The sequence below is a fragment of the Pangasianodon hypophthalmus genome, chromosome 24 (genome assembly GCF_027358585.1).
Source record: "Pangasianodon hypophthalmus isolate fPanHyp1 chromosome 24, fPanHyp1.pri, whole genome shotgun sequence".
Lineage (NCBI taxonomy): Eukaryota > Metazoa > Chordata > Actinopteri > Siluriformes > Pangasiidae > Pangasianodon > Pangasianodon hypophthalmus.
Genome location: NC_069733.1, coordinates 6,958,905 through 6,981,367, shown reverse-complemented (window position 1 = coordinate 6,981,367; position 22,463 = coordinate 6,958,905). Strand labels below are relative to the sequence as shown.

Genomic DNA, 22,463 nt, shown 5'->3' with positions numbered 1-22,463 from the left:
ACTTATCCCAGAGGGACCATTTGTTTTCTATGGGAACAACTGTGTACCCTGTTCTTTCAGTGGACACATTCATGAGGTAAAATCCATGGCAGACAAAATAATAATAATAATCATGATAACAATTCAAGCAATTAAGGTTTAACACAAACATCTAAAATGTTAACAATCAAATGAATCTGATTCTTCTGATAAATGTAGGCTGTGTGATCCACTGGCTTTCTGGATTAAATCTTATATTGTTAGATAGTTACACATAAGACGAATACAGTTCATAGCTGTTGTTTTATACAGCATAGAGTCTAACAAAGCTTAAAGAATACGATTAGGTTTAGGATGCAGGTTTGTGCTCAGTGTTTTGGTCAGTAGTGTATTCGAGATATTATGCACAGATACATAACAATAAAACAACGATACACTTGCATTCCCTATCATATTTACTCTTCATACATCCATATAGTCCCTATCATACAAGTAAGCACGAGCTGATATTATTTAAGCAATAAGATGATGATGAAATCAGACACCGTGTGTAGGATGATTTGGATGAATAATTCTAAATATAGGAAATTGAAATGCTTTTTTAAAATTTTTATTTATTTATTTTTTGTGTGCATACAAAAGCTCCTGTGTGTTTCTGCTCTCGTTCCTGATAGCGACTCGGCGACTATTTTCAATTCAAAAACCCTCAACTTGAGAAACATTGAAGACCAAGAGCAGTCAAAGAGCTATTGTCTCGGGTCCTTTGGGGTAATCAATCAAAAAAAAGCGTCTGGGCTCTACGTGGTCTTAGCCCAGTTTCAATTCAGCCTCTTTCCAATAGCCGTTCACATGGGACCAAAATAACCTGCATGATCCAAGCTTTTTGGATTTCATAAAATTCTATTTATCTAATGGTCCTGCGACAGAAATAAGCCGACATGATTCACCATTCAGTAGCAGCGCATTCGAGACAAAATGACAAAGATGTCGTAAAAATCCAGCACGTGCTACGAAATCAGTCAGCACCACTGACCACATCTGTGCCAAGGCTCGGGAAGAGAGCTAAAAGCCAAACTTTGCGCCTCTTGCTCTTGAACTCTGCACCACAAATAGTCTGTGAGGGAGCTTTAAGCCAGTCGGTGAGATGCATGAAAAACCGCAATGGTCAACGGTGGCTGGCATGTTCTCACAAAAAACAGTCTGGATTCATAATCAGTGCGTGAGCAAAAAACACACATTATTCTTTTTTTTCCCCCTTAAAGAAACCCATCATTCAGTAGAATGCAGCTGAGAAGCAAACATAAGACCATGCTCCTTTCAAAAGTTCATCTCCTAAAGCCACCCCAGACAAATCCATTAATACTGAGCACCGACTTCAGGCCTGCAGGAGAAAAAGCACGCATCATTTAAAGCCAAAACCTTGATAACTGGAGTGCAGATGTGTGCGAGGGACTATGCGAGGGACCGTCGTGGAAAACAAGCAGGTTTCTCTCCCATAGTCTTGCTCAATGATATGAGTCTGAACACGAATTTCTCACCGTCTTTGTACAATACATCACATTTAGTGTTCCTATCGACCGACTTCCACGCAGCAGTGTACATTTCCCAGATTGATCACGCATAACTGAAACATCCGGAGCCCTCCAACAAAATAACATTAGTATGTGGTTTTGGAGGAGATTTTTCTCTTTCTCATCTGCCGTGACAGGCAGGCCTGGTCTCTTTATTTCTATCGAAGGCTTTTATTTCTCTCTCTCTCTCTCTCTCTCTCTCGATTTTAAGCAACCCTTCAATCCAGCCTGGGAAAAATATTAAACATTAATGTGCTGAAGCAGGCATAGATCTTTGAACCAGTCGGCAACGACGTCACACAACTCGTATTCTGCACACACAACTGTGGTGTCTCGAGCTAATATAGAGCTAAAAAAACCCAAGCAAATGTCTGCACAGAATAGAAAATGGACCCCAAGCATAATCGTGCGGCTGCATTTGTAACAAGTCTCATTCATCTCATAAAAAATGGACAAAACCCTCATTACAAAGTTGCAGCTGGGGCAATTATTCCAAAGTATTACAAAAAATGCTTCATGTCGTGTGGTGTAATTAGGCACATATGTGTGGATAGTGTTCTTTAGTAAAGGAAAAGTCTAATATGAAGAATCTGGCAATGGAATAATAATAATAATAACAATAATAATAATAATAATAATAATAATAATAATAATAATGCAATACACTGGAAACCCGCCATCAATGTGACATCTAAATAACATGAACCACATGAAATCTGCTCAGAGTGAGCCATGGTTGCCTATTTCTTTTTTTTTAATAGTATAGTCACCATCACACAACTTCATCAAGCGACCCTTCTGCACAAACATATCATGGATTGAGCAAAATGGAAGCAACAACCAATAAAAAAAGAAACAACGAAAATATCAAGACAAAACAAACAAAATGTATTTTGAAAATGATATATTAAAAGTGCTTTTAATTTTCCATGTCTTTCCTCTTTGACTGATGATTGACTCAACACACGCACTCACACACACGACCAAGGCGTCCTCTCCTTCAATTGTCCATGAGGTCAGGTTTGCCGCAGTTGCATGTCCATAGAGCATCAATTGGGGGGAAAGTTCAACCATCAGTGATATTGTCATAGCGATTAGACTGTTTCTTATTTGTCTAAAATTTTCTTTATTTTTTTTTTTATGTTTTAAATTGTCACTTCAATTTTAATTCTTGGAGAACATAGCTTCAACAACATATATCGCACTCAGTATAAGAAGCAAAATGTTATATCAAAATCATTAGTAGAGAATCACAGAAAAAAACTGGTTTAGAACCAGAAAAAATACAAAACAGAGATACACAGACACAGGACATTTCTTATAATTGCTTGGGAACGTTACTTTCCCGCTAAGTTTTGATTCATTTTTACTGCGCATATGATGTTCTTCAATTTATCTGTACGTATTGTGTTTTTGATTTTTCTTTTTTCTTACAAAAAAAAAGGAAAATAAAGACTAGTATTTTACAAAAATGGAGAGTGTTCTTGACGATGACGATGGATTTACATAGGAGTTAAGTCCAGGGCTTTTATCTTTGTACATTACGTATTCCATTTCGGTCCAACAAAAAAAAAAAAAAAAAAAAAAAAAGAAAAAAAAAGACAAAAAAAAAAAAAGAAAGAAAGTCTTCCAATGTGATCAGAAACGAGGTCCTCTAATATATATATAGATATAGATATAGTCTTCTTGAAAGGAGGGTTGTAGAGTTTTGGTCCTTTAGTCTCTCGCGTTTTTATTGTTTCGCACGCTCGCTGGGATCATTGAATGGACATGTAGGGCCAGTTGAAGCTGCTCCCGGATAGCAACATATCCCTGATGAGGGTTTCAATTGGAGTTTTACCTACCAAGCGAACGAAGAACAGCTGCTCGATGACGGATGAGGACACGGTGCGCAGTGAGGGCAGTCGCAGCAGCAGCTTGCCGAAGCGACTCGGCTGGTTCGGGTACTGGCTCCTCACATACTCCTCCAGAGCGCACTGAGACTTCTCCTGCAGGCTCTCAATGTGGGCCGCATCCGACAGGCCGCAAGCGTCTGAGCGCACCAAGCAGCATCAACATCAGAAAAGAAACAAAAAAGAGAGAGAGAGAAAGAGAGAGAGAGAGATTGGGTTATTATTTAGCATCGGCGCTGTTATTGACAAAACCCCAACCCAAGCCCCATCATGCATCATGAGTGTGTCTGTCATATAAATAAACAACACGGCTGCGCAATTCCCCAAGAGTTGCCTGCACAGTATAGAAGATCCCTCACTCTTAAATCAGACCAAACAAAGACTTGTGTATCTTTATCAGTGTGTCAGGGTTAAAGCTCGGTTTTAAGGCCTAACGGAGAACATGGAAGCAGGCGGCCATGTTTTGTATAAAATGAGGGAAATATCTTAGCCACATATTTTTTGAAAGACACAGGCTCTGGTAATAACTGAAATTACGAGCTAATTACTTTCCAGATGCTATAGAGTCATTTATTTCCTATTTGCTTGTGCTCTGCTGTGGATGGGGGAGCAGGCAAAGGCGAACTCACTGAAGACACATTTATTACACTGCTTTTAGTCGACTAGACATTCAGATTTGTGTAAAAACAGGTAAAACTCATAACACGAATACAAATATATTTCCTGTCCTGAAACACCCCCTATCCCGTACACCTATCTGCCTTAGTCACTTATTCATTATATATATATATATATATATATATATATATATATATATATATATATATATATATATATTATATACATACATACATACATACATACACACACACACACACACACACACACAATATATATATATATATATATATATATATATATATATATATATATATATATATATATATATAATTAAACGTTACATGGCCTGCTAAATTCAGTTAAGCAAGGACTGACATAATGTACACAATCCAACGAGCCCAATTAATATGTAGTATGACAATATGGCGGCTGAACAAAAGAGATTTTGCATGCTCTTGATTTGTAAATGTAAGAATTGCACTGTACAGGCATGGCATGCCACCTACAGCATTACTGAGATTGATCCTAATTACACTGGACTTCGGTATGACCTTTTACACTTTTGAACTGGGAAGTTCAGGCTAAAATCTCTGATTAATGAAACCTCAGGCTCAGGCAGCCTGAACAAATATCATGACTGTGGGTCTACAGTGTGCAATTAATCGAAAGACTTAAGTGTAAGTAAGAGCGCATTTGTTTATAATTTATGGTTTGAACTTGGGAAGACTCCACACACACACACACACACACACACACACACACACACACTGGAGAACATATGACACTTTCTCCTCCTGGAGAAAATATGACAATTCAGACTGACCACTTAATAGCTGTGCATTTCATGATCTTACACTAGTCGAAAGTGTGGATTAGACCAGGCCAGGGGACATTAGGCTACCTTTCACAATCTGACACGAAGTATAGACTCGTGCTGTTTTCCTAGGTTCGAGTTTAAGCTAAGATAAATAGAGATACACTCCAGCTCGACTCAGTTTATGCTTTTTATACTGTGCACGTTTGTTGCACGATCCGGGCACAAAATCCTGGACCCCATGAAGAGCAATACTGTGCCAGAATGGTAACTAATGGTAACTAAGATTCAGGCTGACGTCATTACTAGGGAGATTAAAGTTGAACACACACTTAACAGTATACCTGGTATATATATATATAAATATATATATAAATATTTGTGGAATTCCAAAGGAAAATAAATAAATAAATAAATAGGTAGATAGATAAATAAATAAATAAATTTCACAAAAAAAAAAAAAAGTAAACATCAGTAACACTGCCTGCTATTGGAAATTATGTCAGGCTACACAATGCCCTGAGACCCGGGGCCTGTTAAACTATAAAACTTAGCGTCATTCATAACATCTTAGAAATAAACGCGATGACACGAGAAATAATAGTGGTGCCCAGTGAGAGGACATTTTTATCAACTACTGTACGTCAATGACACTAAGCGACAGTTTGGCTAAATGCACGGAGTGAAATATTTCCTCTGTGTGCCCGCTGTGGCCGGCAATCAAAACATGGTTTGCAAAAGGCAAAACAGACGAGTCGAGCTTCTTACTTGGTGTTTATCGTCCCTTTTTATGCAATAACTATTCCACCATTAAATGTTCAAAGCTCGGTTCTGTGACCCAAATCAAAATCTACAATTATAAGGCACGCATAATACATCACGACAACACTTCAGAGCCTCATCTTTTATTAGCCTATATTTTTCTTCTTTTTATATATATATTTTTAAAAATTACCATTTAAAAATGATTGCCTCAGATACATTTTTAAAAAAATAAATCTCATGCAAAGAGATGACAAAAGAACACTGTATCAATTTAAAGGTAATTTTATAAACATTAAAGGAAAGTATGTTGATTATTTTCAGGAATTAATCACAGCTTGCGTGTAGTGATGGTGGATTTTGAAACTGGCGATATATTCACCAAAACACTGGTTTTGCCTACACGTGTTCATGCAGGTTATGATTTTTATGCCTTTTTTTTTCATTTTTAAATATGGACGTCTCTGGATGTGAATTTCTGAGCAGTGAGAACGCAAACAATTCGCCTTCACCATCCTGAATAAGCAATCGATGTACAGAAAATACAAAGAAAAATTACATGCATCTTTAAAATGCATCTTCAAAATGTATTAACAGCTGTGCTTTAATGCAAATCACGAATGAAAAAAGAAACATTTGTAAATTACTGTGTGAAGAAGTAGGCTAGATTATTGTTTTTTTAGAATTATACTTTACGATCGCATGGGTGCCGTTTAATATATAATGTACCTAATCCTAATCCGCCTCCAAAATCCTCTCCCTTTACTATAGCCTGCTATTTAAAATTATTACAAGTAGAAATAGTTAGGATTAATTTCCAGTGCGGGTTGTACAACATGTATGCGTTCACTCTGATTTATGTACAAAAATCCAAACTGCTCCCAAAACCTCAAGCCAGCACGAGCGCCTTCCTGCAAACCTACATGGCCTCGTAGGCCTTGTTTTGTCCAGCACAACCACTCTCTACCCCTCTCTCTGCTCTTCCAGTATGCAGGCCTCATCACTCACCTGACGTGAAGAGCACGATGGCTTTGATGCAGCTGTACTCGGCCGAGTCGACGTGCAGGGCCTTGAGCTTCTCGACCTGCTCCTGGAAGATGCGAATGTGATCCATGAAGGCCACGACGCGGTCGGCGGACATGGGCGACGCGTGCAGGCCGGCGGCGGCGAGCAACGGCGCCACGTGTAGCGGCATGGAGCACTGCGCCGCGTTTAGCACGAACAACTCGCTCCATGTGAGTCTGAGAAGTGACACCTGGTCGGTGATCTGCAGGTCGGGAAAGAAAGGGATGTTCCGCGCCCATTCCACGGCACTGAAGAGGAGGCGAGCCGCCAGCTCGCAGATGTTCTCGATCCCCATGATATTATTGGGCTGCATGCACTGGCTGCCGTACCGGGACGTGGGGTAAGGCTCGGCACGCAGCAGTAGCGAGATGTATCCGGAGAGGTAACAGTGGCCGTTCAGAGGGTCCCCGTTGGTGAGCGCGTACTGGCCTGGGTTCGGCTGGGTTGGGGGCATCCTTCCTCGCTGAACCGCTGACGAAAAGAGAGAGAGAGAGAGGAAATGTGCATCCAGAACTGAGAAACATCATTTGTGTGGAAGCTTGTTTATTTAAAAAGAAAAAAAAAAAAAAAGTAGCCTACCTCTGAATCGTCTGTATTTACAACTGGCATATGGTAAGTGTTCTGGAGTGTATTTACTGCATCATTTGTTTATAAAAAAATACTAGTAGTTTTTTTTTAAACTTACAATCTGGGATGTATTTGAAGTCTTCATAGAGTCAAATATAGCCTCAGCTAAGATTATAAATATTAATGCTGTTTTTGCATTTATGTGTTTATACACAAAGCTATACATGGACTCCCATACACACACACGAACTCACAACACAGCGACAAGCTGATATTTAATGCAATATTTATATGACTGATTGTTAGCCTTGATGATTTACACATAGCTTTTAAAGGCACTGCTCATATCGTATTCCGCACTAATATAGCCTTCTCTGCAGTGCTGCTATAGTCTCGACATCTCAATACACTATCAGAAACATAAGCCAAAGAATTATAGGCTACATTTTGGAATTATAACATTACATTGGATGTGTGAGACAAACTGTCTGAATTAGCTTAGCTATAGACCGAGGACAAATGGCCTATTATGTTCCCCAGTTGAAAGAATTTCAGATTAAATTCGCCAAATCTAACATTAGCGAGAAAGTAGACTAAATCGGATAAAAATACATTTGTTGTACAGTACAAAGAAGTTGATACCGCTTTGTTCATATGCTTGAGACTGGGACAGGCCTCTAAGCATACACACACACACACACACACACACACACACACACACACTACAACTTCCTTCAATAATAATACAAACCGCGCTCTCTATGTACATGAGTTAGTAGGCCTCTATAAAATTGTGTATATATACACAGTTACTACACCATGCTCACTTCTACTATAAGACACACCACACACACACACACACACCAAGACTTAAGGGATAGCACTTACATCTCGTGTAATTGACTGACTTGAAATGGAGGCATCTAGCCTATGGGCTAAGCTGCGTGATATTACACTGAGTAAACACAATGCTTTCTGTCTGTAGCGTGCCTATCTAGCCGTTGTGCATGCGTGACGGATGTGTCTTGGTTCTTCTGACACTCTTTAGCAGACAGTCAAATTACAAAAAAAAATCTGAATTCCCCTTTCTTGTGTGCTGCGTGCAATCTTTTTACATAACACGGTTCTGTAAGACTGTCTGATGAATGTGACAGTGGTGTGCTGCATTAAGAAAATTTAATATTCACCTTCGCGCCGCATGCCCACTTTTAAGCACTTCTTGAGCCGACAGTATTGGCACTGATTGCGATGGTGCTGGTCAATAGGACAGTTCCTGTTGGCACGGCACGTATACGTTAAGTTCCTCCGGACACTCCGCTTGAAGAAACTTTTGCATCCCTCGCAGGTGAACTGGCCATAGTGCTTGCCGCTCGATTTGTCTCCGCAAACCACGCACTCGATGTGCTGCTGGCTCTGGCCTGAGTTCTGGCTGCTCTTGTCCCCGGCCGTGCCTGGGGTGGACGGCGCTCCCGGCTGGCTGGGTGTCTGCGGGGTGTGCGGTGCCGCCGACGCCGCCTGCTGCTGCTCCCTCGCCGGCTGCGCTGCGGGGTTCGGGCCGCTCGCCGCTCCTCCGGCCACGTCTTCCTGCGGATCGCGCCAGACGCTAACTACCATTGCCATATCTCGGGCCCGAAAAGTGCTTTCAAGCGAACCGGTCGCTCGGACGTCGGAGCTTGCAAAGGGGAGAATCGCGGACGGAAACGGCAGCGCGGAAGTCAAGCCGGAGCGGTCAATCTCATAGGAAGAAAAAAAAGAACAAGAAGAAGAAAAAACAGCAAAAAACCTACAACAGTCGATGCATTCAAAACAGCATGCGAAGAGTCGCAGAAAAAGGCACCCGATTAGGATATGCAGTTATCGGGAGGCCAGTTCCAAGGTAGCTCGCAGTCAGCCATTCGGGAGCCCCGGTCGCGTAGAGAAAGCGAAGCCAGACGTAACGGAAATCAGTTTTTGTTTTCTTAAAATAATCTTAATAAATATTCTTCACATTGACGGCGAAATAAAAAATGTCAAAAACTCGCTGGTGGCTCCGAGATCCAAAGTGCGGTGCGAAATAAATTCCCTTCTTTTCTCCCTTCTCCGCTCCTTTCTCCGTCTTCGTGGTTGGAGAGAAGGAAACACTGAAGAGCGGAATTCTCTATCTATGTTCATGAATAAAGCTCATCTGGTCCAGCAGAAAAACAACGTCGCCCGAGAGCCTATTGCAGTTTCACCTCTCCAGTCGGAACGGAGCGAGGATAAAGAGAGAGAGAGAGAAAAAAAACAACTAATAGAATATGCAAGAAGCAGGAGACCCCAGCAAAAATGAATGCGTTTTAACGGGAGGACCAGTGGAGCAGCGTTTCCGAAACGGAGATCTGCGCGAATGTCTGTATATAGTGAACTTTGACACTACTATTGAAACTGACACGTTTCTATGGAGATCGCTGCGCCTTATATGGTGCTCGTGTCAAGGAGCCAAGAGAGGGGCTGCTGGCAACTGATAATCAAAGGCGACTGACTGGTCAGAACCCTGCATGGAGGGGGGAGAGAGAAAATGGGAGGCTAAGGTTAGCCAAGCCTCCTTCACTCCATTGGTTAGAGTCCTCGCTCCTTGCTACCTACGACAGGGGGGGAGGCGGGGGGGGGGAGGAGGGATAGAGGGATAGAGGGATGGGGGGGGGGGGAGGGAGTGGGGGTCTGACAAGCGCGATTTCCATTGCGCTCGCCCCTGCGCCGCTATTTACTTTGAAACCCGATTAGAATGGACCGTCTATTGTCGCTAAAGAGGAAGAAACCCCGGTTAGACCGGGTGAAAAGCTAAGGGCGAGCAGAACGCATGTGAAATAAATAGTGGCGCGGGGTGAAAGGGGCTCGAGTCGAACCCCGGAAAGTTTTGGGACGCTTTTGTTCAAAGCTGTAGTCTTAATTAGGCTACGAATGTAGGCTGCCCCGATATGTGAGCGCTCTTCCTCCAGCAAACATTTCATCGCTTATTTATTCCATCACCAAGTGTTCATGGAAATCACATCGATCCGATGATCAACAATAAAATGCACGCATTCGTCGTGTAGTTCTCAGTGAACGGTGCAAAAGACCAAGTAAAAGTACTGGGATGCGCGCGAGCTGCTGCCAGGTTGGCCGCTGTACAGCGTCTGTATAATGGGATGCGATATCATGATGGAGAGAGGGAATAAAATTGAGGTCGATAGCTTAGACACAGAGGGCGAAGCCTAATGTTTTGACACTTAAAAGGTGATTCTGAATGTTATTGTTTACCGGTGTTGTTTTATTGATCCAATAAGGGCGGAAGTTCCTGCTGTAATGGCAAAGCAAACCGGCTTTTTTTGTGCATGAATACTGAAGCTCGCGCTTCACTTCAGGCTTTACAGGCTTATAATGTCTGGATCGGGCTGCCATCTAGCGTACAGTAGCTAGACAATTACAGGCAAATGGCAGTGAATAATTTATTGTTAGCGGGTATTTTACAAAAGATTGCTTAGAATTTTTTTTTATTTTTAGCATTTAGGGAAAATTGCTTTATTTATGTATTTTTTTTAAAGCATTGACTGGATTTCCGGCAACTCAGTTCAGTGATAATGCCTTTGGTAAGAAATTATTCAGAGCATTTGGCACAAGTTTGAAATGAGCGATTATTAGTTCGGAAGCATTGTTTTTTAAATGAATCGGTTAAAGAGATCTGATCTTATATTGCGTAAATACCAATATTTAGAGGATATGAGCTATAAAACCTGACGTAAACGCGTGTGTACAGACAGATTAGAGCGAAACATGATTTCGGAAGTTAGACATTAAGGAGGATGAAAACACGCGACGCGGCTGTTTGGTGAAAGAGTGTTTGCGCAGAGTTTGCCCTCGTCTCGTCTCTTCTGCAAACGCACCGCGCTGCCCTCTGTCCTCTGCAAAAAAAAAAAAAAAAAAGAAAAAAAAAAGGTGAAACGAACGGGATTAAATCAGACAAAGGGCAAACTTCTGTAAGTGTATCATCAAGATTTTACTCCACAGACTGGGAAGAGAGCGAGGGAGAGGCGAGAGAGAGGGAGAGGGGCAGCGAATGGGAACGCAAGGCGAAGGCAGGGGAACAGCGAGAGAGGAGAGGAGAGGAGAGGAGAAGAGGGAGAAGTGGACACCGCTGCAAAGAGACGCCGCTACACACACTGCAGCACTCCAGCGTGTCGTGGAATTCCTCTCCTATCACACAGGTACGTAAATTCAATCCTCGATACATCACATCACTGAGTGCACCTGAGTCGCAAAATCGCTCCATCGTCGTGTCGCTGTTAAGACGCCGTTAAGACGCTGTTAAAGACTAGGAGCATGAACTGAGTGTGAAGCTGCCGCCTCATGTGCAGGTGAAAGCTGCGACCTCAGAGCTGCTCCGCGCGCTGCTCCGCGCGCATCAGTCAGGGCTTGCTCTCCCCCATGCCCTTAACTTTACTTACTAACATCAAGCCATTCCTAGCGAGCTGGATTAACCGTCTGAGCGCAAAATCACTTTTTGAAACTCTCACCTGTGCTCGTTTGAGCACATAATGAGCAGATCAATAGCAGTGTGTTTGTAATGTCACCGGCTTAAAAGCACAATTAAACGATCGAGTTTTCCAGCTGAAAGAAAAGTTGAGGAAACAGCAAGTTTGCAAAGATGTGGCTTATTAATAGGCTACACTCTGGTGTTGTGTTTAAAGCACTTAGCCTGTGTGTGTGTGTGTGTGTGTATATATATATATATATATATATATATATATATATATATATACTGGTAAAAAGCAGATTGATGGAAAATAATTTCAGGCATTTTCAATAATAACATTGCTCTGTTGATATACTGTAAATATTTATAAATAAATTAATAAATAAATAGCCGATCTGAGCTGAAGTGGCTGAAAATGAAACAAAGGCAGAAAATAACAAAATATAGGCTAATGTTAAGAAAATGAAACATTAAGTGCGTTTAAATGCTGGAACAGGTAATAATTTAGTATTAGCCTATTGTATGTTAAAGTAATTATATTAACAGGTCAAAGTAAAACAGTTTTAATAGTCCCATCATGTTTGTGAAACAAATGATCATTTTAGTGAACTTATTTACAATCTATTGCCAGTCTTTACGCATACCACGATTTGTCTGTGTGTTTATTAAAATGCTGATTTAAAAAAAAATAGAGTCTAAGAACTTATACTATACTTTACATGCAAGTAAACCCACCCTCATACACTTACTGGCTGAATATTCAACTAAATTGTGCTGTATTTTATAAAGAATCCACACATGCACATTCTTTCTTCAGCATGTCATCTAAATTCATTAGCTCTTTAGGAAGAGCTGTTAAGGTAATAAAATGCCACATTTGATCGTGACCTCCTACTAAGTGAGCACGAAAGTAAATATACTCTGCTTAGTGAGGTAAAGCTCTTTAAGGGCACAGCAGACACTTCATGGACTTTTGATGGCATCCTGCAGTACAAAAAAGGGCTAAAAAGTAATACATTAACCACATATATTTTGAGTTCTAAGCAACCTCTTAAGATCATTTTTCTTTCATGGCAAAAATATTATATCCATATCTCACCCAGAAAAACAACTAAAACGCACATTAAAAAAAAAAAAAAAAAAATCTTGTTTGCTATGATTTGCATTGTCATATATTCTTTTTATTCATTTACACCACAACCCCAGAGAGGAAGATAGTGACCAAAAAAAAAAAACTTAGCTTTTTAATATATGCTTGATCATTAATGATAGAAAAATATAAAAGTAGAATTATACTACATACACATTAGTAACAGAACATAAACTAAATATGACTGCCTGTATTACAGATTATTGGTATAGTTGTTATTAAACACACCCAAGACATTCACAATGTATTTCTAAATATACACAAATAAAATATATATTATATTGATATTTATAGAGAGATCAATTAAAATTAAAATTATTTATTGGTCGAAATATAGAACTGGAACTGACTTTAATAAGTTATAATGATTGAAATGAGATGCCATTTACAGGAAATACACTTTCCTGATTAATTCACCACGTATAGATCAGAATATCTCGCTCAGCCTATAAGAAACAATAGTCTAAAGATTGGTCCATTTTGCTGTAAATAAATGTGCGCCAATTATTCGGACGCTTCTCTTCGCTGCTTTTTCCCTCAACAGCCGTTGGAGGGGTTTTGTCGCTTTGAGTAGTTTGGAGCTGAAAGGGAAGAGGAGGGGGCTTTTGTCCGATTTGATCCCCTAACTATTTGAGGAGCTCAGATTGGTGTGAAAGGGACGAAAAGGTCACTCGAAATCGCCTTTTATCCGCTGCCGTTTTCTCTCTGGATCAGCAACTTTCAATGGACATCATCTAATCGCTCTTAATGGAACGCAGAGTCGTGAGAGATGTGCAGAATATCTGCCTCTGTCTCCATCCTGCACCACACTGAAGAGTGCAGAGAGCTGCTTCACAGCAAACACACTCCTGTGGGTTTTTATTTTTCATATGTTTTTTTTTTTTTTTTTTTTTTTTTTAAAGAAACAAATAGTAGCCCACAGTTATTACAAGCAGAAAGTGCAATTAGTTCAGCCGCAAGCAAGAAGCATCACTTTGTGAAATTATTCAGTGATAATATCTTTATGGTGAATGCAGGGCCTGTGCACGCTGTAGACCAAAGTCATGTATCAGAGGCGCTCAGACTGCAGCAAAGGACACTTTCACAACTAATGCAGGTCCGAGTAGAGAGTCAGTATTAATAAAAATTAATAAAATATAGATAGATAAATAAATAAATAAATAAATAAATACTGTAGTTTTTGTATATTTTTGTATCAAAAAAGATAATAATAATAATAATAATAATAATAATAATATCATCGTCATAATACGTCAAAATAATTTTTTTGCAACTCCTAACTCTACCACAGTACTTGTTAGAATATAGTAGGTTATGTATATACTGAGTAGGTTATGTATATACTGAGTAGGTTATGTATATACTGTGTTGCAATCTATAAACAGCGGCTGGAAATATTATGCATTGTGCTTTCCTGCTAGAATAGTGCTGTTTTGCACCCTCGATTGTTGCTGTAACTTCGTGTTGTAGTAACTAGCTTAATGGTGTTCTTAAACCCTGACCTATTTGTACTAGCATGAGCATTTATTATTATTTTTTTTTTGAGACTGCAAAGCACCTCTTCTACTCACTCAGGATAAAGGGCGTATGCTAAATGCTATAAATGTAAACCTGATACATATTTTTCAGACGTCCAAAACGCAAACAGGAAGTGGAAGTTTATTTCTTTATTTCTTTATGAAAGTAACTTGTGGCAGGAGCGCGTGCATGGTGAGCTCGCCTGTCAGTTTAGTGCTGGAGGAAGGTAATGGCTTTATTGCGCACAAACCATCATCTATTTAGAGCACATGTGCTAATTGCGTTGGATGCACTCAGAGACCGAGATCATAGAAATTCGCTCGGAGTTAAAAACAAGCCTGGACCCACAACAAATTAGGCTATGTTACACCTCTGAGGTTCACCGAAAAAAGAAAGGAAACAAAACCAAGGACACATGTGCACCAGACTGCGCAATGTGCACGAGACTGCGCAATGTGAACATGGAAGTTTGAAACTTTGAGACATGGACAGGATGCGTGAAGTTCGCCGAGGGGTAGCAAAGAGCAAATGCTTTGCTGGGACTTAGAATAGCTTTCACAATTCACTTTTACATCTCCATACTTAAAGAGCATGCTCATTTACAGGAACCAGCATTCATCATTTCTCCAGTAATCAGCAATAATCGACACATCACGCATGACTGGATAAAGCGATGAATTTAACAGCGTATTATAGTCTAAAACCTAGCCATGCTTTGACACTTCCTGGTGTATGGTGCTAATAATGTCAGGAGATTACAGAGAAGAGGTAAAAGTGTTGGGAGTCAGTGAGCAGCGCTTATTTTCAGCATATTTGCGGCGGTTTAACTGCAAAACCCGCGCAAATGTGAACCGCGCATTTCTACTGTACTGATCACTTAAAACGGGTGGAGAAAGCTGGAAGACAGGATTTAGCTGGAGAAACGCGCTCTCTCTGGTGAGACACAGCACATCTCCATAATGGTGGACTTAAACCAACACTCAGCAGGCACTTAATTGGAATTTGGTCTGCCTGAGCCAGCCTTCATTTCTTAAAAAAAAAAAAAATGAGATGAGCACTTTTAAAAATGAAAGCAATGTACTGTTTAGAGAGGAAGAAAAAGGGTTTTGTCCCACTGCTTACACAGAGCATAGTTTATAATTAGAGTTACTTATAAAACACACACACACACACAGTATGTACAGCCACACGTGCTTTCGTGAGGAGTTGGAAGTGAGTTTGTGGCATGTTTGACAACGTTATGTCCACACACACACACACACACACACACACACACACACACACACACACACACAGCAATTAAGCAAGTCCATTTTATAGGCCAGTGTGACAGAACATATTGTTAATCTTTCGTACATGACAAACATATATAACATACACTCACTGCAATTAAGATTATTCTGATTATTAGTATATGTATTATTAATTACATATAATATTGAAAAAATAATTAATAAGTAGCTTTAAGTATTTTAATACTTACCTAGAGAGGGAGCAGTGTTGGGGATTTTGGGATAGCTGTGGATGTGTGTGTGTGGTAGTGCACTAAGATGTTGCCAAATGCATGAGGGTAGAAAATGTCTTGTTTCTCTGTTTTTAAACCCGGTGTAGCAGAGAAGAAGTGATTAGGGAAGTGATTTGGTGTGTCCTGGTACTTGGTGGAAGCAGTTGCCCTCAGTTATATCATTTGGCTACTGTACCTGTGAAGGAACTGGAAAAAGAGCACTTGTATTATAACCCAACATCAAGAACGGTGTGAAATTAATCACCGCTTTCTTAAAGTAGCTGGCTTATGGAAACTTTTTTTTTTTTTAATCTAACAGCAATATCTCACATATGATGCATGTTATAAATTAATTCTGTATTGTAAATGTGTGCATGCTTTGTTCTTCGTGTCCCTTCCACACACACCTACACAAGCACATATATACACACACATTGCAGTCACAGAACTGACTCACTACATCAGAAAGGCAGGTTTGAGAGTCGAACGGATGAAAGACAAATCCGCCGAAATCCAATGTCTAAATAACGATAAGTCATATGCCAACCATTCTCTCATTCTCACATCAACAATTTCATCTATGAAATGACTGTCCATTTTGAATCTGGAATTTTTACATGCTTGAATTGATTAAATATTATAGCTTTAAAAAAGACTTTAATGTAAGAGTGCATATGTGTGTGTATGTGTGTGTGTGTGTGTGATGAATAGCACAGGTAACTATTTATGTGTGTTAATAAGTTGTTCCGATTTCCTGACAGGTTTGGCTAACAGTGAAACTTGAGCAGCTGCAGGTATGTCTATACACACATGCCCACACACAGTGCAATAATATCATAATAATATCAGCAACATAATACCGCTGTTTATGCAGTATAGGAGATTTTTGCCCTGGGGCGGCTATATTTCTCATCCATTTCTACAAAGCGAGGACTAATTTTCACCTGGTGACTTATATAGAAGAGCGTAATTGAATTACATAAAAGTATTGTCTGCTGTATAACATTTCTGTGTGTATACTTTGTTTATTTGAATTGTATTAGAGTTTATATATATCACCACAATGTTACTGCAATGACTGAAAAAAGCCAGGCTCAGTCTTGTCAGGTAGGACTGTCTTGATGCTCTTGCATTGGTCTTAACCACTGAATGTCTACGGATTGAGAGGGGCAGTTGAGAATGTCAGTTTTCCATCTTTGTCCATCTTGTCAGTATTTGAGTGAAATCGTCCCTCATCATTACTGCCATGCTGAAATGTCATTTTTTGACAAAGCGACTGACTAAGTGTGGGCTTTTGGACACACTTTCTGTCATTCTTCGCATCTGGCAGGCAGATGATGGAATTTGTTCATGAAAGCATGTGTGTCCACCCATACGTTCTGTTCCTGCCTCTCATTTCAGTGTGTTCTTCAGCATGGATATGGAAAGCTGTGGTCACATGGCTTAATGACAGCTCTGTTAGTCGCTGTTTGTTTGTTATGAAAATGCACTGACCTCGTTAACACAATCAATAGCTAGGATTATATTGTTTATAACAATAACATGAACTCAAAAATGCTTGCTAAGACATATGTTAATTATGTTTGAATGGGAATGATTGTAAATAGTGTGTCACTCTTGTGAGTCACTGCTTTGTAAAAGCTCTACTTGTACTCTCTAAATGATCTGTTTTATCTGTCTGCCATCTCTGACATTCTTCCAGCAGAATATACGCTTAGGTCATAAAATTGGGGCTCAAAGTGGTTTAATAATGTTAAAATGCCAGACAGCGTAAGAGTGCACATACATTCACAAAAAAGGTAAAATATAGAACCTTTATGAGTCCTTTCCTCTAAGGAAACCATTAACGTGAAACTCTTTTGGAACAGTTTGGGACTCATTCCCTATCCGAACTAAAACCTTTTGGAAGCTGAGAACCCTTAGCGATACAAAAGAACCCCTTAAAGAACCATATTAAGTACCAGTACAGGCACACGCACTGAAAAACAAACACAGGAAGTGCTTTGCCTACATCTCTGTTTATGCTCTGTCCTTCTCTCACACTGTACAATGTGTGTGTCCTCTTTCACCTCTCTCTATCAGCTCTATCAGATCTGAGGAGGAAAGAATGCAGCAGTCATTCCTAAACACACACATTCCTCTAGGCAAGCTTTATAATTCTCCCTGTCCGAAACATGCATTACAACTTTAATTTCATGTTGAATAATAATAAAAAAAACCACAAAATGTATTCACAGTTGTGTTCTTCCCGGGCTTCTTGCATAACAACTGCATTGTTTTGGGAAATGTACATTAAGTGTCTTGAATACCTGTGTAGAGATACATAAACTAAATAAACAACTATAATGTAAATACTGAGCATGTATATACTGTTACAGCTGGATTGCAGCAGTACTTTTATATAAATGTATATATAGAAAGTACACAAGTGTATGTTGACACAAGTGTATGCTGACATCAGTTCTCTCATGTGTAACAGGGAAAGATAAATTCATTTGCACTGATTTGCCAACGAGATTTTCTTTCTGATTGTATGTACATACCAACGCAGTAAATGTTTTTCTGTATAGTTTCTATGTAAGCTTACATAGAAAGTTTTATACATAGTAACTGAATTTAGCAGTAAACCCACTGACTTTAATAATTTTGATAAAACACAAAGGCAAAAGAAAAAGTCAACAAACATAAAGGAGATGGAAAGAAGAAAGAAAAAATAAAAGAAGAAGAAAGAAAATTAAAAAAAGGGAAAAGCAAGTAAGTAAGAATAAAGATAAATTAATTCAGCCACGTCTTTTATTATCCTAATCATGACTGCACAGTATGTGGCTGCTAAATATCTCCTCATATTACAAAATGATAATTGGCTTACTTAATGTTCACTGTTATCATTTGATGCTAATGTCATGTCTGACAGAGCACAGAGAACGAGTATGATACCACTTGGTCCCTCGTTGTGTCGTGCACTTTCCCTTCTAGGTATTTGTGACTCAGCCGTGCCAGCATGAACAAAAGCTATGCCTCTTCATCTATCAGAGCATGGTTAAAGGTAAGTGGCACCCCCTATTAGGATGACAAGGAAATTAATGTCTGTCCCCTGGTTCTGTATTACTTATTTATAGGTTAGCACCCTTTCCTTGCTTTGGGCATGTCTGTTACAATTTTTGAGAGCACAGGTGAACACCATATACACCTGAGATTACAACTGGCATGAAAGCAGATATACAGTGTATTGTTAATCTCCACAAATTGTTACTGTGACTAATCCTTTAGTGTATTTGTACAGGACACTGCTGAAGGAAACATCATGTATTTGAATGAAATAAATTGACCACAAGCATGTACATCTTGTCGTTTCCTTTTTTCTCAATTCTGGAGTCTCCCTTTGTCTGATATCACATGGTTTATCGAGGGCATTATTGTGTACAGCTCTCAAAGGACCAAGATGCTTCCCTTTGCGGATCACGTGGCCCGATCATGTGTGTAGTTATGAATTTCTTATTGGCTGGCAACAATGTGGCATGTATTACTGGATTTTTTATGGGGTGGGGTGGGGTGTCTATGGGCATAACCTTTGTATAGGAGCATAGCTAAGCTTTTAACCATTCGTGGTGATGAGGGGACCACAGCCCTAATTTTGTGGGTGATGACACCTGCCCTTTTCAGCAGGCTGCAGGAGAAGCCATGGGAATGCTCGCATGCAACAGAGGGTCTGAATATTGGAACAATGTGCGTGAATGTGCTGCCACATGAACAATGCAACACCACATGGTGAGGTGATGGTGGGTGGAAAAGAGATCGCTGTTTTCAATGCCCACCCCCACTGTGATTCCCCTCTCTCTTTCTCTTTCTCCTTCTGTATTCCCCTCCTCTTTAGTGGACTCTCCTATAAATCTTTTCTGTCATACCTGTTTTTTGTACAGTGTGAATAAGTAAACAGCAAATCCCAATGTCCTGCCTTTTTGAGGACACAGCCCAGTAGACACAAGACTTACTGGATACAGGATTATGTCCTGTATCATGCGGTAGCTGTATTTATAATCTGTCTTTCATCCGTCTGTGTTCACACACAGGACTATGGGGTTGCAGCTGTGTGGCAGCTGCCTTTACTGTGTGTCTAGCCTTGTGTAGATCTTGCCTTGTAAGTCTGTGTGTGTGTGTGTGTGTGTGTTGTGCCAGAGTGTGTTGTGTGAGCCCTGTCCCTCGGGGCTTTCTCCCTGAGCCCAGACTCTCTGATTCGGTGTGTAAAAGCGCCTCTGAATGATGGATTACAGTGTCACCGCAGCCTGCGAAGGATTAATTTGTTTCATTGATTTCTCTTTAGGCAGAAAGCCAGCGTTTGCCGCTTCCCACCTCCTTCCCGGAGACTCCCAACCGTAATAGACGGTAATGGCCTAAGACAAATCAACCCGTTTCTTGTAAAAATAGCAGCAAATAACCCCTGACTTCATGTCACGAGCAGAAGTGGAGAGGCGCTAGATTCTGAAGGCCTCACAATGGGCATGAACCTCATGAGGAGGCTTGGGCTATGTTTGAACAAAGCCTGGAAGTCTGGAATACTTACAGTTTTCGACTCAGGATGGATTGGTAATGATCGTCTGTCTGACTTTTCAGGTTAATCCTGGTTTTCCATCTCATGATGACTCAGACAAGCAGCTACTCTGTCTTTTACTATGTTTTAAACTTTCACTAAATTATATTCACTACTGATAACTACTGGTAATAGGTATTTCACTCTCTGTAAACTTAACAGAGCACTAAATGTATCATATGGCAGGAATCCCTGTGAATGGAGGTCTACGTATGAGTGGGCTGCCTGGAAGGATGTGGTTGCTGTGTGGCAGACCTGGGCAGAGGATCAGAGTGTTTGTAGTGCTCTGGCCAGGGCTCCCCATGTGCTCCCTCAGGGACCTGGAAACACACACACACAGCTGAGGGTTGACTCCAAGTAACATTACAAATCTTAAATTATTTGCTGTAATCTTACACATTTGAAAATAATGACAGGAAAGTAAATTCTACATAATAGATGAATACAACATTAAAGGTTTACTTAAGGTTGAATATTCAGTGTGTCAAAGGATTTGGAACAAAAGTTGAACTAAACTGATCATTTCAGAAAGTTTAGTGCAGTGGTTGTCAAAGTGTTGTACATGAAGCACAGCCAGGGGGGGTTGTGTTTTAATTTTTATTTAATACAGTGCCAAAAATCACAACCTTTATCAAAGTTATATTTTTGAGTTCTTACAGTTATTATAGTTATTAGCCAATATGACTGGTCATTTGAATTGAATGGATTTAATTTAAACCTAAATGACTCAAAACCACATATGCCTATAAATAATGACAATTTGGACCTACTGTGTTCTGATGCGGAAAGTTCAGGAATAAAAAGCTCTATGGCTCCTAGAAATAGGCAGAATATTATTGTTAACTTTAAAATAATGAGGCTAATATTTGAATCGTTGGATTGTGTTCATGGAAAATATTTTCCAGTTAAAGGGGTCCTTGATCTTACACTAAATTTACAGTATATTTTGTAAATAAATATTTAGCATAGTAACATGCTAATTCTGTATTTACAACATATATTGTAAATCACATGCTAAACTTTGCAAATACACTGCATTTGTTCACAGAAAAAAACCCTCCAGGACAAATATATGAAAACTAAGCCCAAGTCATTTCTTCCTTCAATCCAGCGATCTCTATTTCCCTCTGATGGACCGAAGTCCTTCAGCTCTGATGTTGTCGGAGGATCAGGTAATCTCAAACATGATATTGCTAGCCGCTGGCTTCTCGCTCACCAGGCTGCTGCTGTCAAGTGCCGTGTTCCACTCAGGGAAAACAATGGTTCTCAGGGGTTCTTACATCCTTAAGTGGCTCCAGAAAAGGTTAGTCGTCAGGTAATTGTCCAGCTCTGGTCGGCTTATCTTAATCACAGTGCTTGAGCTGCAGCCCAAGTCTCTGTTATGAAAAAGCTAGTATTGTTAAGGGGAGGGGCAGCCAGGCAAGGGGTTTACTTTTTCCTTTTCCCCTTCTTTTTCTAGCCTCAAATACTGAAATAGGTTGACTGCAATTCACAAGGAATAGGTGAATAGCTGCAGTGTTGGAAACTAAAAAAGCAATTCTAAAGGTGAAAATGCTACAAGAAATTTAATGGGATCCAAGAGAAACAAGCATGGTGAGGAAAAAAATCATTTTGTCATGTTTTGTTATGTACCTTGTTGGTACGCTGAGAAAAACTGTTTCATGGGAGCGGCTGAAGGCTTTGATGTATCAGCTGCTGTGTCACTGCTAAAGAGAGATGAGATGCATACAACATCCATAAAATGACGTTCCCTTCTTCTACAATCATTCTTGGTGGATGACAATGTTTCAAATAAACTGAGACAACTTGCTAAAGGCTATGAATTCTCTGCATTATTATACACATACACATTATTCATATTTAGTTTGTTGGAATATATTTTACAAACTCTATATATGGAAAATAGTTATATAAGGACAATCTGTACAGTATAAATTGCACTGTAAATTGGTTTCATTTTT

At 39.8% G+C, this 22,463-nt stretch overlaps 1 protein-coding gene and 1 long non-coding RNA gene across 4 annotated transcripts; one reads left to right on the top strand and one right to left on the bottom strand.

Moving 5' to 3' along the window:
- Positions 1-2,417: 2,417 nt before the first annotated feature.
- On the bottom strand, positions 2,418-9,785 carry nr2f1a (nuclear receptor subfamily 2, group F, member 1a). The gene is made up of 3 exons (XM_026931265.3): positions 8,459-9,785; positions 6,648-7,175; positions 2,418-3,582 (listed from the first exon to the last, which is right to left on the bottom strand). Exons 1-3 carry the CDS (start codon positions 8,889-8,891, stop codon positions 3,308-3,310), a joined length of 1,236 nt encoding a protein of 411 aa, XP_026787066.1. The 5' UTR covers positions 8,892-9,785; the 3' UTR covers positions 2,418-3,307.
- LOC113537000 (uncharacterized) lies at positions 7,173-19,255 on the top strand. 3 transcript variants are annotated; one of them, XR_004577103.2, is made up of 4 exons: positions 7,173-7,316; positions 11,277-11,473; positions 16,676-16,708; positions 17,997-19,255. It is a non-coding gene; the product is annotated as an uncharacterized LOC113537000 (long non-coding RNA). The 3 variants fall into 3 exon arrangements; XR_004577102.2 differs by lacking the exon at positions 7,173-7,316 and adding an exon at positions 9,968-10,858; XR_004577101.2 differs by lacking the exon at positions 7,173-7,316 and having other exon boundaries at positions 9,973-11,473.
- Positions 19,256-22,463: the final 3,208 nt, after the last annotated feature.

Excerpts from the sequence above, each read along its gene's own strand:
- nr2f1a (XM_026931265.3), bottom strand. The coding sequence starts at position 8,891 with ATGGCAATGGTAGTTAGCGTCTGGCGCGATCCGCAGGAAGACGTGGCC. Across the intron at positions 7,176-8,458 it reads AGTGGGCATGCGGCGCGAAG|CGGTTCAGCGAGGAAGGATG; the intron begins GTGAATATTAAA and ends TCTTTTCGTCAG. Across the intron at positions 3,583-6,647 it reads CATCGTGCTCTTCACGTCAG|ACGCTTGCGGCCTGTCGGAT; the intron begins GTGAGTGATGAG and ends TGGTGCGCTCAG.